A 19174-nucleotide genomic window follows, 5' to 3' on the forward strand; every position below is an offset into this window, starting at 1 on the left:
CTTTAGATTTTTTAAAATGTTATTCACAGATTAAGAATGGTTCTTTTAACTGTTCATGTAGTTAGTAACCCTCAGCGCCAGGTAAGGGGAGATATAACAGTTAATAAAGACACGTCCCGACATTACTCTGCTTTTGCTTCAACTCAAAATAAGAAATGTAATTTCTCCTGATAATGTTTTTTTATCTCAACGTCCTACTGTTTGTATGTTTCAATGTTTCAATACCTATGTGTACTGCATTTTAACTGCATACAGTCCATGAATAAGGGCATATGTTGGAAACTGAATAGTCTTCCTTCTTCAAACCCCATTATTTTTCTCCTTTTCCTCAGTCTCTTCAGTATGCACAAGTAGGCTATACTGGTTGATATGTTGCACTGGGTAAGTCGATGGAGGTAAGTTCTGCATCTCATATGACATGAATTGAAACGCAATCCTTTGCTACCTCTTGACCAATTTCTTCCCTTTCCTTTTCAGCTTCACTGTGCAGGATAACTGGTAAGTTTCCACTTACTAACTCTTTGTTTCCTTACCCAGGTTGCTGAAACTGGATTTCAGGTATGTATTCATCTTGCCAGTTTTCACACCCAGGTTTCTAAGGATGGACCACAGGTAGGTAATTATAGTAAGGATAATCTTCATCCTCATCCTCTTCTTCTTCTGGACCTGTTACACATCTATTTACTGGTTTTGGTCTTTTCACTGGTTCCTTTTATCTATTCTTCGTTTCCAAGATCAGTCTCCAATGGTAGATAATCACAAGCCATCAAGAGGTTACAGTGGAGAACACGTGATCTTCCTTTACCATGTTCTGGTTTTACTTCAAAAACCGGGCCTTTTCCTCCCACTTGACGGACTACTGTGTGTACAACATCTTCCCAGTGGTTTCGAAGCTTCCCAGTTCCACCTCTAGGTGTCAAGTTCCTCACTAAGACGTGATCTCCAGGACATAACATAGAACCCCTCACTTTTCCATTATAGTTCCTCTTGTTTCTTTCTGCCACCTTCTTTGCAGTCTGTCTGGTGATGCTTCCTGCATTTCATGTCTCCATCTCTTCACATACTCCTTATGCTCAGTAGTTCCGGCTTCAGATGTCAAACTGAACAATAGATCAATGGGTAATCTCAGGGACCTTCCAAACAGTAATGGTGAAAATCCTGTAACTTCACATTGTGTGCTGTTGTATGCAAATATGAGTTTTTCTGCAGTTCAGTCAACGTCTTCAACATCTGAAGTAACGTTCGGTTGAAACGTTCAACCTGCCTATTTCCCTGGGGGTGATACAGCGTGATCCTTGATCCTGAAACTCCACAACTCTTCATCAACTGAGACACCAACTGGTTTTCAAACTCCCCTCCTTAATCATGATGAATTCTTTGCGGGAACCCAAACTTCAGAGCGTAGTCATTAAACAACTTGTTAATAACAGTTTTAGCCGATTTTGAGGGAGTTGCATAGGCTTGTGCAAATCGTGTGAAGTGGCCAACTACAAGTAGAATATACTCATACCCTCCTTTACATTTATCCAGGTGTAAGAAGTCAATGGAAACAAACTCGAACGGGTGATTAGTGACAATATTCTGGAGCGGTTCTCTGGCCTCCCTACATGATTTCTTCTATTTCAGGCAAACACAACTCTTGGTGACATAGTGATCAACATCATTGTGCATTTGTGGCCAATAGAACCTTTCTCTGATTAAATATATTGTTCGATCAAGACCTTGATGACCCATGTTATCATGTAATTCTCTCAAAACACGCTGCTTGTACCTTGCAGGTAAGACAAGCTGTGTCTGGGTGTTCGTCTTTCTACGGAGGATGCCATCGTCTCTCAGGAGAAGATTGTCCCAACTGCTCAGTAAACATTTATTTTGTGCACTCATGGTCTTAAACAGATCTCCTGTTTGGCTTTTAATTGGACACTTTAAACTGTAGAACAGGTCCAATGTGGTCATCATTTCGCTGCGCTTGTCTGATCTCCTCCACAGGTAATGGCTCGCATACATGCTCCGATGCCATGGTGTCGGAGATGCTGAAGTGTGGTGCCTCAACAGATTGGATGATTGCTTCGACACAGTCAGATGGCAATTCCTCCGTGCATTCCTTCATTACTGTCTCAATATTCAGTGGCATCCTGGATAGGGTGTCTGCATCCACATTTTGTTTGCCAAGCTGGTACCTGATGTTAAAATGGAAATCCGTAAGTTCTGCCACCCATCTACATCCTGTCGCATTTAGCTTTGCACTGGTTAAAACGTAAGTAAGTGGATTATTATCACTATACACAGTGAATATGGGGCCATAGTACAAATAATCCTTGAATTTTTCTGTGACAACGCACTTCAGGGCAAGGAACTCCAATTTCCCTGAATGTAGGTGATACTTCTTTTCCGTGACAGTCTGCTCTCCTTGGCCATGAAGCCCTGATATGTCTTCCCTTGATCAAGAAGTGAAAACCAGGAGTTCCCTCCCAAACTGTTCATCATGTCTTGTACACAAGGGGTAGGCTGTCTATCAGGATGCGTTTTCCGGTTCAGTTCTCTGAAATCGATACGCAGACGCAAGTTGCCATATTTTTTTTTGGACGCATACGACAGGTTAGGAATATGGTGAGTTTGATTTCTGCACCCATCCTTGTGCAATGAGATCATGCAGGTAGTTTTTCATCTCTTGGTAGAGGGGTTTAGGCACTGACCAGTAAATGCGTGCAACAGGAGTAGTGTCTTTCAGGGAAATTGCAAGTTGTAGTTTCTCAATGTAACCTATGTCATTGTCAGATTCGGAAAATGAAGCTGCTTCCTCTTTTAACATTTGCTGAACTATTTGTTTTTCAGACTCACTGAGATGGCTCAAGTTGACTGGCGGAACCCATGTGATGTCGGAGGTATGGCTGGTTTCAGTTTTTATTTGATTGACCGTCATAGAAGTTAAACCAGGTCCCTCAAAAGCTGCAGTTGGATAAACGGCCTGCAGAGGTTGTGCTGTACCTATGACCATCTTGCCTACTAACAGTAAGTCATGATCCGTAGGGTTCTGAACACTGACAACTATGTGTGGAGATGTATGTCGCCGCAAGGTTACAATCATCTCACAGAACTCCAACCCCTCTGCCCACTGTGGGTTAACGTCAGGCTTAAAAAGGAGCAGTCTCTTGCTTTGGTCTGTATGTCTGCACTCTACATTCCACTTGTACCGATGTATGTTTGGGTACATGAACATTTTCCTTTATTGTTTTGACTGTATATTCACTTGGTGTTTCAGCATGGATTTGTTTGATGAAAGCTTGAACTGTTGATGTTTTTGGACTAGGACAGACTGTTCTCTGGAATTCACTTGTGATTGGCTGCGTTATTCTCTTGATGTTCACCATTTGCTCGATCACATTATATCCGACGATAGAATAACGAAGCTGACTACCCCTCATCACCAACACAGGTATGACAAGTTCATCTGTTTCCACTTGCTTTGATGCCAAACCAAAACCCACTTCCATCCACCCAATATAAATTATTTCCTGTCCGTTTGACGCACCTGAGTCCTTCAGTTGCGTCAATTACCTCACCCACATTTCTCAATCTGATTTTCGGTAAGTGCTCACTTTTCCACAGTTCATCCACTATACAAACTTGAGATCCTGTATCCAACAATGCATCAACAAGGAGCCCTTGAAGGTAACACGGGCCTAGGCACTGTTTTCCTATACAAAGGCGGCGCGTGTAGACTTGTCGGCTCCACGTTTTTTTCTGTGCATTGCAGAATTTGTGTGTACTCTTGCTGTCTGGTTACATTGTTTCATATGGACTGTCCAGTGATTAGCTTGACATGCTTTAGAACAATACAATGTTTGTTTACAGGCAGCGCATTGTCGCAGTCTAAAGTCCGAACCTGTGATTCTACACTGTGCACAGCGTTGTGGGAACATTGTTGAATATCCGGTCATTCCTCGTCCCGCAGTCGTGACCCTGTCCCATTTAACGACTGCTCTCTGTACATCGTTGGACCTCGTGCTCTACAACCAGCCACAAAATGATCGCTACTGCCACACCTATAGCAGTGAGTACAGTATACATCCAATCCGCTTTGCTGACATGCCAGACATTTTCTCACACGAGTTGAGGGAGGATGGAAGCGTTGTGTAGGGTGCCACTGCTGGGATGCCCCCATTCTCCTGTAATATTGCTGCAAATAACTTTGAGGTGGGTACGGAGGCTGGGGTGGTGGCATGTTGGTTTGATCCCTCACATTGGCAGAAAACTGTGTGGACATGATCTGAGGTTGTCGAATGGATTCTTTAATTTGAGACAGGCTTCTTCTTGTTTTGCTGCTCGGTTTCATTTGCACAAGCAACATTGACTTTATCAAAAAGAATTTCAGCACTCCCATCAATGGTTGTCAAGTAAGGTTGCAGGTATCACTTCTGGTACTTTCATTTTGCAGGCCAGTAAGGACAGTGTGAAGAAACATGCTCTGAACTAGATTCGGGTCATATTTCAAACTGGATTCCACTTCCTTGAATGCGAACAGGATCTTTTGCCTTAAATCAAGACACCGAACGAGGAAACTTTGTGGGGTCTCTTTACTACTTTGCGCCTCGGAGGTAAGCTGTTTGTACAATGCAGCTGCACCTCTTTCTTGATAATGTGCTTTCAGTTTACGTCTCAGCACAGACAGGGTTAAATTTTGTTTTACCACCAGGTAACTACGCAGCTGCATGCTGGTGCGATTGCTCTTATTACTGCATTCACTATTTCAAGCTCTGAAACTCCCCTGCTCAATCCATGTTCGATTTGATGGGCCAAACTTGAAAAGATGAGTTTATCTTTTTGTCCAGGTTCACCTATCTGTCCTGATATCTTGAATTCTCTGTTCCAGGGAGGTATGACTGGTCTGTGTGTCATTAACTGGAGATCAGAGCTTGTGTCTGTAAATTTGGACTTGGCAACGTGGAATAACTCTGTACAGTACTTATGTTCTGTTGTGTACCTGTGTGTTGTGTGATTAGCTGCTCTCTGTTTTTGCTCGATGAGCAAAATGGTCATGTGTCGATTTCTTTTTGCAGTTTTTCCTGTTCTGTGGTTTCTGCTACTGTGGTGTCTGCTACTGGGTTTACATACACTCTCTTAGTCGTCTGTGCTGTTTGTCTTTCTGAATCACTGTTTTCATTAACCCACTGAATTTCACTGATTTTGTCTTTTAGACACAAAAGCTCTGCCATACCCGCATCTTTAAGCTCCTCTAATGCCTCTCTCTCTCAATGTGTCTCACAATCACAGATATAAAAAATGACCGGCTTTTGGTATAGGAATTCACACAGTTCAATCAAATTGTCTTGTGACAGAGCATATACTGCTCCTATCACCTCAAGCTTCAGATCATCTACGTGATCCATGAGTTTCTCAGTCTAGATGTGTGCAAAGTGATAGAAGAAATGCTTTTTGCAGGCTGGAATCCTGCAGCGCTCTTGGTATCTAAGATAAACCTCAGATTGCTTTCACTTTCCTTCCTGCCTCTACACCAGAGGTCTTCAATCTTGCTCCTGGAGGGCCACTGTCCTGCAGAGTTGAGTTCCAACTCTAATCAAACACACCTGAATCAGCTCATTAAGCTCTTCAGGATCACTTGAATATACAAAGGCAGGTGTGCTGAAGCAGGTTGGAACTAAACTCTGCAGGACAGTGGCCCTCCAGGAGCAGGATTGAAGACCTCTGCTCTACACGGACACCGAACATCTTCACTCCACTGGTCACCTGGGCTGAGTGGAAGGCTGAATGGCACTGGAAGCGGGCTGTCGTCACTGGAAGCCAACTCGCACTGCATTCATCCTCGTTGGGGCCTCCAAAAATGTAGTTCCCTCACCGCCTGGTAAGGGGAGATATAACAGTTGATAAAGACACAGGACTGCAGCAGGAACATTGTCTGAGTCTGTGTATTGTCCGAGCAGCGCGCCCACTCCCCCAGCAGGTCAACAAGGCAAAAGTAATCAAATAATCAATCGTCCAGTGGCACGAAATATCAAACGTCATCACCCAAAACCATAGCGTATGCATTAATGACATTCAATTTCTTTTTCAATGACAACAACATGTTCTGATGACACTGATTATAATTTTTTTCTTTTCTCTTTTTCTTTATATATTTTTGTAACCACCACATTCACTGAAGGTTTCTTTGGGGAACAAAATGGTTCTTGCAAAATTATATTTTTAAGAGTTAATGTCTGTCACAGTGGGTTGCAGGAAGGCAGATGGAGACGAGGATATATTTCCAAAATGAAGGTTCATTTGTAATGAAACAGGACGGCAGAACAGTTAGCAACACACACTAAATAAGACAGAAATCAGACAAACACTGACTGAACAGATGGAACTTAAATACAAACACAGATGGAACTGATTAATAGAACACAGGTGATACAACTGATCTGATAATGACAGTAACCATGGATACGAAGGAGTGGTGGGAAAAGAGCAAAGGAGAACAGGAACCAATCAAAATAAAAACTGAAAGTCCAAACAAACACTGACTCGTGACAATGTCTGTATCTACATGTGGGCCTTAAAAGACTTGAAATTCTATTATAAATTTGTGTAAAATTTCAAGTTAAAATTCATGAATTACGTATTATTTTAGGTTAAAAGAGTTAAGTTAGGAAGTGTATGTATCTTGTGAATATCTCCATAAAGCTTAATCACATTTTACCTTCACTAGTTTATTTTAAATTGACCTGTTGTGTGACAAATATTTTTTTTAAATGTTCAAATATTCTGTTTTCTTTGAATTCATTCTAAAGTCATGTTAATTGGTATCAAAAGGCCTTATATGCCTAGTGTTACTTTTTGCCACACATTTTAAAGTCAATAAATGTGTGATCTGTTGCTTATGACACTGTAGAACTGACAAATCTAAGGTTTTATGTGTCACTGTACACCCAAACTATGCGACCCCCATCTGTTTCGCTCACATACAATATCCAAAGCCAAACAAAAGCCCCATTCATCTCTGAGCTCTTGCTCCGCCAGCTGATACTGAATAATGAACCTCAAGGGGAATCTGGGGATCACAAGGCTCACAGTTTTCGTCGTCTGAAATAAGACTGAGCCTGGTCACTGAAACCCAGTCTTTTCAGTAATTTGTATATGAATAATGCTTGGCCAATGTTTTGAGTATGTGGGCCTCACAAGCTTAAAGACAAAAATATGAAAGTCTTTAAGCAAAATTTAGCAACCTTGTTCTGTCAACAAAAGGGCCAGTTAGAAGATAAATGTTGGCCATCCCACTCCTGTTTTGTCTTGTTGAAACAGTCAGTTGCCACCTGGATGCATGGTGAACAAGAGTGGGTGCAGATCACTCTGTCAAGGACGTGTCCAAACACACCGGTGGCCCTAATGAACCACATGTTGGCCGAAACAGCTGGAACCCTAACTCATTCCATCTAATATTATATTGTCATTTTGTGATGATTGACGATGACAAGAAAAAATGCCTGTTTTCCATTCTCCCAATTGTTACTCACGTCTTGAACATATGGTTCCTTTTTAATTTTCAGGAATGTAAAGTGGGGCGTTGAGATACTGTCCGATTTTTTGTTGTAGGCATAGTCCTACTTCAAATTTTCATTACATGGTTTCCAGATTTTATGATTACTACTGTTATTATTTAGCCTATTTATTTAATTTCCAGTAAATAAATTGTTTTTTTTTGGAATATAGCCTTTATCAATGCAGCATCAGATTAATGATTGACATCCAGCTAGGTCTACAACATCACTTAAATATACGCTCACCTGAATACTGTCTGTTCACTTTCAAACTCCAATGCCTGCTCTAATCCAAAACCTAACCAGTTTAGCGAGTGGGGGGAAACGCCCCCTTGACAATTTGTTTTTTCAAACCTAGTCTGTTGGGTAAAACGCACCTAGCCACTTGGGGTAGTCCCTTACCACTATCATAAGTACTGTACAATGTTCTAAACATCACATCCTTTGTTTATATTAAATGAAATTTAACTAGGTGGTTGAATACAAATATTTGGACTTATATTTCAAAATTACCTCAGGCATCAGGTAGATAGCCAGTTTGCATCAGCTTACAATATTTTTCAAATAGGCTGATTTTCAGCATGGTTCATTAATAAATATTCATATTTATCTACTGCTATTTTTGCTTGTCTTTTAAATTTTAAGCTAAAACTAGCCTTCGTGTACTCTGATTTTGCTGTAAATGTATGAAGCAAATGGCTTTGTCAGAGTGTGGGCCAGGGGCAAAACGCATGCTTGGTACAAATTAAATTTTTGTTAAAAATATAATAACATGAAAACTTGGACATTTTTCATACTAATTTGTCACTGTCACTGAAAACATAACTATTCTAGACAAAATCTTTTGTTTCACAACACAGTCTAATTAACAATTAGAAGGCTAGACTAACGCTAAATATGAAGACCTCCGATGCAAAAGCCTCTAAAAGCCACCTCTGTCAAAAATTAGATAATATTGAGTGAATGCTCAATAGTAGGCCTAGTATATAGTAGATAGATACATATAGGCTATACGTTCATCAAATACTTTAACTTCAAACTCACTAAATCCCAGCCTCAACCCGTTCAGAAAGAATTCTGACCCCCGTCAAATTATTACCCAACTAGTATTGGTAGGTTTAGGATTAGTTGTGGGGTGAGGATTAGGCAATCAGGTACTGACTTCAACGATGAAAATGTTAATAGTAAACTAAAAACTTTCTTCATATGTTTAATAGAGAAATACATATGTTTTATAGAGATATTATCTTTAGATGTATATCAAGGGAGATGGGCGATAATCCAGTAGGGGGCAGTTATTTTAATTATTTTAATCTATGACTAGTAACTCTGTGACATAGCATGTGACTAGTAAATAGTGACATCTAGAGGCTGTTTTAATTGCACCATTTTCTCACATTATGGGACGAATATTGTTTGCCTTACCGTCATCATTAACTCACTCTCCAAACCTGTTCTTTCTTCTGTTGAACACAAAAGAAGATATTTTTGAAGAATGTTGGTAACCAGACAGTTGACGGAAGTTACTTACTTCCATAGTAGGACAAAAATACTATGGAAGTTAGCCGAAAAAGTGTGTTCTCATTTTTCATATTTACAACGAAGTGTATTGAATAGAAAGCAAAGTTACAGTAGCCTATATAAGATGTAGTAAATAAAATTGTTTAAGTTAAAATTACTTTCATAATAAGTGAAAATACAATGGGATGTGCAAAATATTAGTACATTCATTTAGAATTAAATGTGTGATGCTGTTTGTAAAAGTAAAAATTAAATTAAAAGAAATCTAAATTCTAACAGTTTTTGTTTGTCACTTGGTTAACAGCCAGATATCAGGTACAATGACGTTAAATATATATATATATATATATATATATATATAAAACACACACACACACACACACACAGACACAAACTGATCGTCTATTTTATTATTTTAAAATCACCTTTATCAGAATTATCATCATTTTCAAATGTTTGAGAGTACAAAAACAATGCACAGTTCTGATTTTTCATAAAGGAAATCAGTTTTAACTGCTTCAATATGAGGTACTAGTCAGACTCCTCACTTCTTGTAATATACAAGGATGGAGTATTTTTCACAAATGATCTTGTCCATACCCTTTCTGAGTCACTAGTGTTTTCCATTTAAGGTAGAGAAATATGCATAATTTCAACAAACCCCTTTTACTACATGTACAAAATACACCACATCTAAAACCCAGCTAATGAAAATATCATTGTTAAAAAAAATGAAAACCAAAGTAAGGTAATCTAAACTTTGCCTATAAGTAGTAATGCAGCAATACTAGTATATACAGTCAATGAGGGCAGCTTTGGTGTCATTTATGATCATACCTTAAAAGCATGCACATAACATAATTTGCTTCTAAACATGCAGTACAGTGCTTTAAATGATACCACACATACCCATGGGACTTTGTAACCCAATAGGACGCACCCCTCTGAGTGGAAAGCACTACAACCTCTCAAGAGATCAAAAGTAATGGAAACTATTAGGTAGAAGAGGGCAGGCCAGGATGGGCAAGCGGAGGGCAAATTGGAAGGGGGGGTGGGGGCGGGGGGGGGAGGTTGGGTTCATTCACCAGGGCCTCCACATGGAAGGATCGGCCCCTAGAAAGAAAGGGGGAAGGGCCGATTGTGCTGGAGACTGAGGGGAAGGAGACCTGGGGGGAGAGGGCTGTTCTCGGGGTCTCTCTCTAATCAGTGGGACTCTGGGCGAGTGAGTGGGACTGGAGGGTGGGGAAGGAGATTGAGGGGATGGAGGGGTGTGCAGGTGGAGGGGGTGAGCCTGTGAGGAAGGCAGGTTTAAAGGGGAATGGGTCGGGGACAGAGGAACAGGGCTCAGGGAGCCAACAGAACTTGTGCTACCAGCCTCAGTGCTGATATGGGGAAGAGATTTCAGCAAGTGGTTTAGCAGACGTGCACCCAGAGTCTTGTCCATCCCAGGGCAGCTCAGGAGCAGGTTGTGCACCTCATGCATGCATTGAATGTACCCGCTACCGAATCTTTGTCGAGACTCAAATCCAGTGCCTGGACTGTGACTACCACCTGAAAATCAAAGCAAAATAGAACCATGAAAGTGATTTTACGCCATGTAATTATAATAAAATCCTGCACACAGTTTCCTTAGAAAGATAATCATCTAAAGTCTTTATTCGGAGGCAATAGAAATACGAAAGTGCTCAGTGCATACCAAAAAAAAGTGCACAGTGCAAAGGCAAAACATTTACTGCCCTCAAATCATCATCAGTGCACATATAGATTAAGCACCTGATCTTATTTATATATCTTTTATTACATACTTTTAAAACTAAATGTTAACAATTATTCTAATACATGTTGAAGTCAATCAGGGAAAAAATATAGTTGTATACTTCAATAATATGATATATATCATTAATTTTTTATGTAAACAATCATACATTGCCCCTTAAAGATAAGTAGAGTTTGTTTATATGTTTGAAATAATATTAACTTAAAATGTGCGGGGTGGAAAAAGTAAGCTACAATGGTTTTAGCCCAGAAAGTCTGCCTAACCTGGTCCGTGACCTCTTTGAAGGTTCTCCATGTGCTGAACTGTTATCTCAAGCACATCAGCCTTCTCCAATTTAGATTGCTGTGGGAAAATTTAAAGGGAAAATGCCATTTACATTTTTTTTAAATTATAAATGTATTAAAATGATTTGAATTATATTGGTGCAAATAGATTTCAAATATAAAGAGTGTTTATATTTGAATGATATTTTTTTGGGTCACTTACATCCAAATTGTAGGCATCCACCATTATACCCTTTAGTTGCTCAAGGCTTGAATTTATCCTCTCTCTGCGTCTTTTCTCTATCAAGGGTTTCCGCAGCTATAATTATAAACAAGCTGGTTTTAGTGTGTATGAGATATTCATTAAACATCCACAAGGGATTAATTCGCTACCAATTTGACAGTATAAGACTCACAATACACATGCCAATTCTTCAAGGTGTCTGAAGTGTGAAATATTCTCTGGACATCCCAAATGAGTTCATTAAATGTGATCATTTAACATAAACTACTGTAAAGTCTTGACCAAAGTAACTCAGTTATGTCAGTGGTTATTAAAGATTCAATACTTAGTCACTGTCAAACTCTTACAGCAGTAGCCTACTTGAAATGTATCAACTTTGAGCCAATCAAAGCAAATCATTTTAAGACTACATAACAACAAAAAAACATGCTAATTGCAATTTCTTTTCAATTATAAGGTTTACATATTCATAAGAAACTACTCAACATCTAAAAGTTATTCTAACCACTCTTACAGCAGTAGCCTACTTGAAATGTATCAACTTTGAGCCAATCAGAGCAAATCATTTTAAGACTACATAACAACAACAAAACATGCTAATTGCAATTTCTTTTCAATTATAAGGTTTACATATTCATAAGAAACTACTCAACATCTAAAAGTTATTCTAAACAATGTTAAGATTTGCAAAACAATCTAGGCTAATTGTTTTTTGAAATAGCCCATTTAGTAAGTGCTACTGCTATTTCTGACATTTAGACCTTATGTTTTCCTTATATATTCGATATAAAATTACCAGAGGACACTCAAACAGCATGTCTGGAATATGTGCATATAGCAAACTTTTTAAAGCTGCTCTGTAAGGTTGTCTAAAAATGTCCCTATTTCATATTCAGTTATTTAAACGCTTTCTACTTGTATCCCCCATGAACAAATAAGTACATATTTTACCATAGTTGCATACATCACAAAACAATACAAAATGACGACAGCGTCGTCACATAGCCTACCTTTCGCTCTTCTTTTGCGCTGACATTTTTCTCCGGGCCATTGCCGATATTGGAGGCCGTCATTATTCTGCACTTCTAATGTTAGTTAAAAACAAGACAAGTTTTCGCTTTCCCACGACCACTTCTGTAAGTTTGAGGTGGCGTAGTCTTGATAAAACTAGGAACTAAACAAGCTCACTTAACCTCGTTTAACATGTACTCTCACTCCCCCTCAAACCTCCACCCACCGAAATTACCATGACAATACATGGGTGCTTTTTGCTGCACAATTTCCCACAGTCTCGGGTTCGGCCTATTAAATAGAACGAATCCCACGTTCCACGCATAGTGCTGGAGCACTGAGATGAACCACGGAGTTCAAAAGTTTGATTTCACAAGTGACTCACTTTCAGATATAGTTACACACATTTGACTAAAAAAAAAAATGAAAGTGGCTCTCACTTTATTTAGGGACGATAGGAAACACTAAAATGAAAACTATTAATACAATAAGGATGCACCTGTGGATGCATAAAATGGTTTATTATCCTGTTAAATTCTTAACCTGGTATAGGTAAGGACATTAAATGCATTACGTTGCATTTAAAAACATATTTAACTATTGCATTTTAGATGCAATGTTATTCAATATGTAAACAAAAACAAGAATGGGGTATCAGCTACCCCAACAAAGACAGAGATGGTAAAGGTTGGAGGATGGTAACGCGCAACAATAGCAAAGAAATCTTAGTTTTTAAGTGTTTTCACAGTGGAAGAACTACTATTATCTACTAGTTTCCCACCCCTTCCTCCACAGCGCGCGACCCATCCCCTCTACCCCTTCACCATTGTTCTTTTCACCTACGGGACGGGCACACTCCACTGAGGCAGGCCAAGATCTCTTTTTCTGCTGTTGTCCGGCCATAATGACCCACAGTCAACGGAATAATAGACAGGGTGCCAAATCTCTAATGACCATCTTAAACTCTTCAGCAGCCCAGAAAAACAAAGCGCCCACAGAAAGACTGGTTCGATTAAATAGGAGAATTGGTTGTGATTAATTGACAGTTTGCTGTCACCAACCAAGAAAAAACGTGTAAAATTAAACATTAATTTAATAAATCCTACGTTTTTAAAAATATTAGTTTGCTTGTGAACGGAAACGTTTTGGGGAAATAAAGGCCTATAGACATATTTCAAAAAGTAAAAAACATTTAAAATAGCCTAGGCCTATACATGAAAAAAAATTAATCAGAAAAATCAGTTTATTCAAAGCTTCAAACTTTGGCTTTCAATGGCTCGCGAAAACATTAAACACTCGTTTTGTGAACACAATCTCATGAAAGTGCGTATCTATACCACGAATGTTATTTCTCGTGCCAATTATACGCCAAAAATGGTTTTAGCGTGCAGATGCTACGCACTGAAACCCCCTTTGGTAGGGGTGGGGAGTGCGTACGTATGCTATTAGACGCCATAAGGTGCGTATCATATGCACGCGGAAACTGCATAGCATATGCACGCAAAAACTCTTTTTGGGGTATAAATGGCACGATAAATAACATTCGTTATACGCACTTTCAAGAGATAATCATGACCTCATAGGTTTTCCACAACAACCTACATTTTGAGGTTTGTAACATAAATTGCGCTATGTAGCCTACTAACACTGGGGCTTATTCCTGAATAATTGGTTTCGTGTTAGCCTAGCTATTTGGGGAAAATTTAGATTTATTTGAAGGCAAACAAGTTTGAAGGCTTATCAGATTATCGACTTGCAATAAATCAACAAAAAGTCATCAACATGATCATGAATATATAATATGGCCTATTTGGACGCTTAATTGTTAATTACTAATACAAAGTTAGTCAATTCGACAGACCAATGTGTTCCATTATAATAGCCTACAGCAGTTGCTAGTAAAATATTTGATTTTGTCTACCACCAGGGGGTGCTCAATTAACAACAATGACTTTAGAGTGCAAAAAGAATGCATTAGCCATTAGCTGATAATGCTACGTAGGCGGGCTCTGAAGCGTATGGCCTCGAGAACTTCTGCATTCAGAAAGTGTAACAGTTCCCATGGGCCACTTTTGGGTGATTCAGTCAAGCACTAAAACACGTTGTGGGATTTTACATGCATCTGTATCAATATATTGATAACACTTTACAATAAGGTTCACTAACAGAGATGGAGGACTCGAGTCGCAAATTAAAGGTGCAATGTGTGATATTTCTTAGGATCTATTGACAGAAATGCAATATAAGATCCATAACTATGTTTTCAGTGGTGTATAAAGACCTTACTCAATGAGCCGTAATGTTTTTATTACCTTAGAATGAGACATTTATATCTACATAGGCGCGGGAATCCCCTTCTATGAAGGTCGACATATTGTGACATCATGTGTCTACCGTAGCCGAAAGCGAACAAACAGCGCTGGCTCCCAAGATGGCAGCGTTGTAGGAGGACGTGTGCTTGTCGCTCTGCGAGCAATTTCGAAGGGTTTATGATATTACTGCCATATTTTAAAAATAATTTGATGACAGAACCTTAAGAAAAGGGGGAAAAAAAGAAAGAAAAACGAACATATAGCAAGACGTGATTATTGTAGGCTACCACGAATGCCCAAGTCTAAAAAGAAAAAGAGGAACTCTGAAAGGTTAACGATTTCTGAACACGTGTCGCTAAACATTGATGATAACCAGTCTCAAGAGTCGGTAGCCCAGAATCCTTTGAGTGGAGACGAAGTGTGCTGGTTTGAGGCCACCCCAGAGCCATTGTCAGACTCTGATTTATTTCCCATTTTGGCGGTGGAGACACCAGAGAAGCCTGCCAAGAAAAGGAATCGTGAATCTCAATCAGGTGGGCGAAACTGGGAGACGGCTAATGCTGAACTCATGGAGGCGATACGAGCAATGACCAACAAGCAGGATGAAACACTCCGGAGAGTCTCTGCTATAGGCATAACCACTGAAGCTACTTCCAAACGGGTTGAGGAGCTGACAACAACTGTCAAACAGCTGTCACTGGATGTTCAACAACACAAGCAAACACTGGAGAAAATGAAAGTTGCCAATACAAAGCTCCAAGAAGAAAATAAGCACCTGAGAGAAACTGTTGCTGAGTGTCAACGCTACAGCAGAAGGTGGTCACTTAAGATGCACGGCGTAAGGGAGTCAAGAGATGAAGACATCAGAGGCAAGATAATCGACATCCTTGGGAAAATGGCACCAAAGCTTCGTGAAGACTTGAAACAAGTCATTGACATCGCTCATCGCGTGGGGAAACTGAGAGATGACGGCGTTGCGAGATCAACTATAGTTTTGTTTGCCTTGCGTCGCCTTCGTGATGTCGTCTGGAAAGAAGCTAAAAACTCTCATTATTTGCAAGAGAATCGTCTCAGGATTACCGAAGCTCTTTCTCCGGAGGACAGAGCGGCTCGGGAGAAGCTCTGGCCTTTGATCAAGAAGGCGCGTGATGAAGGGAAAAAGGCTTCATTCCGAGGTGCTTCGGCTGTCATCAATGGAAAAGTTATTGACTGTCCGGAATAGCCTCGTTGGCTGAGCATCTTCTTCTTCTTTTACCAAGGTATCAAGTACACATAAGCCCACTGTTCATGTGGCACTTTTGGAAAATTACTTCAATGGTTTATTTTGTTTTGGAGATTTAATATAACGTATGTAGCCAGGCTACCTTGTCGTTCAGACTTGGATTAATCTTCCTTTTTGTTGTAGCCATAGGCAGGCATGAACACTTTGCCTGCGCTCGTTGCAGGCTGAGATGGTTGAGCACTTAATATTAATGCCACCTTAACATATTTTACGGGTTTTTTTTCTTTTTTTTTACTTTTTTGTTTTCTCTCATACAAATATATATGATCTCCTTGTTGGACTTTAAATGAGATCATGTTAGTTTTATCTACTATAAATGCAGCCGTCTCGAACGTTCTTGATTCTAAGTTGACGGCTATGTGTACAATAAGGTTCTTGCTATTTTAAGGCAGGTTATCATCACCTTCTTGTAAGGTCTTTGCATACTTTTTGCGTTCAAAGCACTTTCAGGTAATTTCTGTTCTATATATCTGTTCCTTTATGGACTTTTTGTTTAAACGTCTTAACGTCTTGTCTTTAAATGTGAGAGGTATCCGGGACTGAACAAAGAGGAAAGCCTTATTTTTATTTTGTAAAAGGTCTGAAGCTGACTTGATTTTATTACAGGAAACGCACTCTTGTCACTCTGATACTGGGTTCTGGAAAGCTCAATGGGGTAATGTTGCCCACTTTAGTCATGGTTCTAACCATTCTGCTGGTGTCTCAATCCTTGTGCATGGTTTCAAGGGGGATATTTTGGAAGTTGAGCCCTCTTGTGACGGAAGATGGATAACAATAATAGTCAAGCAGGACAATACAGTTCCCTTACGAAGGGAACTCAACGATGCGTCCATCGACGCCATGGGAACGCCCCCAGCGTGACTGCGTCTGAAGCATCTATGTCAACTAGTCCAATGGAAAGAATGAGCGTCACGGGCGGGTGACGTCATGACCAGGAATTGATAAAAGCACATCCGGTGCAAACCGGCATTAGCTTCTGTTGCCTCAGCAAGCGATCTGTGTTATACTGTCTCTGTCTATTTATTGTTGTCTGTTGCAATTTATTCGGAAACGTTATGGCGAAACAAGTGTACAAGCAGTGTGTTCCTCCCTGCCCGCGTTATTTAACGGGTGGGGACACACACGAGCTTTGTGTCATTTGTTTGGGAGTGGAGCATGCGGTCTCAGCCTTCGAGGGGGCTGAGTGTCAACACTGTGAAATGCTACCGCTCCGCATGCTCCGCTCTCGCCTGTCACTCTTTGATGTAAAGAGTGGGCAGGCTCGCGATCCTCAGGGATCAGGACCCGCGTCTGCCGAGGCGGCGCGGAGAATGCATTCCTGGGGATCGCAAAAGGATCTTTCGGAGGGGTTGGAGACGGGTCCGCGGGCCTTTTCTCCTTACTTACCCGGAAGATCCAGCGCTCTCCCCGCGGTGTCGGAAGCACGCACTGCGGTTTCTTCCGCCCGGGGAGAGAGCCCTCCATTACTTCAATGCTCTTCCTCCGAGGAGGTCGATGTTATGAGTATGGAGAGTGAAAGCACACACATGGGGGAAAGAGATTCACAATTTATTTCCCCAGCATATGATGAGCTGGTGGATGTTATGTCACGGGCTGTAGAGAAATTAAATATTGAATGGCCATCTGAGAATAAAGGCGCTCGTCCTAAAAGTAAATTAGATGAGCGCTTTTTATCTTCCACGACATTATCTCCACCACGAGGGCTTCCCTTTTTTCCCGATCTTCATAATGAAATATCGAAATCGTGGAATAAACCTTACTCTTCACGACTTTTTAGCCCTCAAGTTAACACTTATTCGAGAATAAGAGGGCTAAAAGAGTATGGTTATGAGGCGATGCCCCAGGCGGAACAGAATTTAGCCAGCTATCTTTCGCCTGGTCCCGCATCGTCCCTGAAAGCCTCGGCTTTGCCCACTAGACCGCTTAAAGCCACCTCGGTTTTAGTGGGCAAAGCTTATACGGCAGCAGGTCAAGCTGGAGCATGTCTGCACACAATGGCAGTGCTTCAGGCTTATCAAGCTGACCTGCTGGGGGATCTGGATAGTAGTGAGGGAATTTCTCATGACGATATTCGAGAACTTCGTCGGGCTACCGATCTTTCTCTCAGGGCTACTAAGGAGACCGCCAGAGCAATTGGGCGGTCTATGGCAGCCTTGGTAGCTACTGAGAGACATTTATGGTTAAATCTGTCAGAGATTAAAGAAAAAGATCGAGCTTTTTTATTAGATGCTCCGCTTGAACCTTCTGGTCTCTTCGGCGACGCAGTCCACGCGGTCGTCGAGAGATTTCAGGAGTCTAAAAAACAAGCTGACGCTTTTAAAAAGTTTATCCCTCGCCGTGTCCAGCCCCAGCCGTCGAGCTCATCATATCGTGTGCATCAGAAAGAGAGTGTTGCATCTCGTGCACCTCCACGTAGAGACTGGAGACAGACGCAACCCTCTCAACCGAAGTCTTCTAAGTCGAAGCCGGATCTGAGGACCGTTCTTCAGGCGAAGAAGACTTCGGTTCAAAAAAAAAGGTCCTGATGTTCACGCATCAGGCCTGTGAGGACAGCCCCGACCGAAGTGGAGCGGTGTACACCTCATTTTACGGTGCCCGTTCCATTTCGGGGTCCTCACGAGACCGTTCTGCCAACCCTGCCACCCTCGGTGCTTCAGGGCGCAGCGGTCTCCAGCGAGTCGCTGATGCTATGCTGCGGCACAGCATCGGTTTCGCGCCCTCTGAGGGGGGCCTTAGAGCGGCCAGTTCAGGTAGTTCCTGCCATTATGTTTCAGGCTCCGGAATTGGCTGTCTCGATAACACCAGAGACCAGCCTCGAGAGGCTGGTTCCCTTAGTAAATTTTCTGGCAGCGTGGAAGCTTCTGCCGAATATTTCTCATTGGGTCCTGCAGATTGTAGAGAAAGGATACAGAATCCAGTTTGGTTCTCGTCCTCCTCGTTACAACGGGGTGCTGCCCACAGTGGTGCATCCCGAGCAGGCTCTGGTAATGGAGCAAGAGGTAAAGGCCCTGTTAGCAAAGGAAGCTATAGAACAGGTGTACTCACCCGACAGAGAGTCAGGTTTTTACAGCCATTATTTCATTGTTCCAAAAAAGGATGGGGGGTTGCGTCCCATTTTAGATCTTCGTCTGTTGAATCGTTCAGTACAGAAACTCAAGTTCAAGATGCTGACACTCAAACAGATCGCGACTCAAATCAGATCCGAGGACTGGTTTGTCACGATAGA

General features: G+C 41.1%; 1 protein-coding gene across 1 annotated transcript; it reads right to left on the bottom strand.

Moving 5' to 3' along the window:
- Positions 1-9464: 9464 nt before the first annotated feature.
- Positions 9465-12555, bottom strand: her8a (hairy-related 8a). Its single transcript, XM_077227280.1, has 4 exons — positions 12354-12555; positions 11323-11418; positions 11100-11178; positions 9465-10610 (listed from the first exon to the last, which is right to left on the bottom strand). Exons 1-4 carry the CDS (start codon positions 12414-12416, stop codon positions 10141-10143), a joined length of 708 nt encoding a protein of 235 aa, XP_077083395.1. The 5' UTR covers positions 12417-12555; the 3' UTR covers positions 9465-10140.
- Between the last annotated feature and the right edge of the window lie 6619 nt (positions 12556-19174).

The sequence above is a fragment of the Siphateles boraxobius genome, unplaced genomic scaffold (assembly GCF_051911475.1).
Source record: "Siphateles boraxobius isolate OS27281-9 unplaced genomic scaffold, OSU_SipBor_1 130, whole genome shotgun sequence".
NCBI classification, from domain to species: Eukaryota; Metazoa; Chordata; class Actinopteri; order Cypriniformes; family Leuciscidae; genus Siphateles; species Siphateles boraxobius.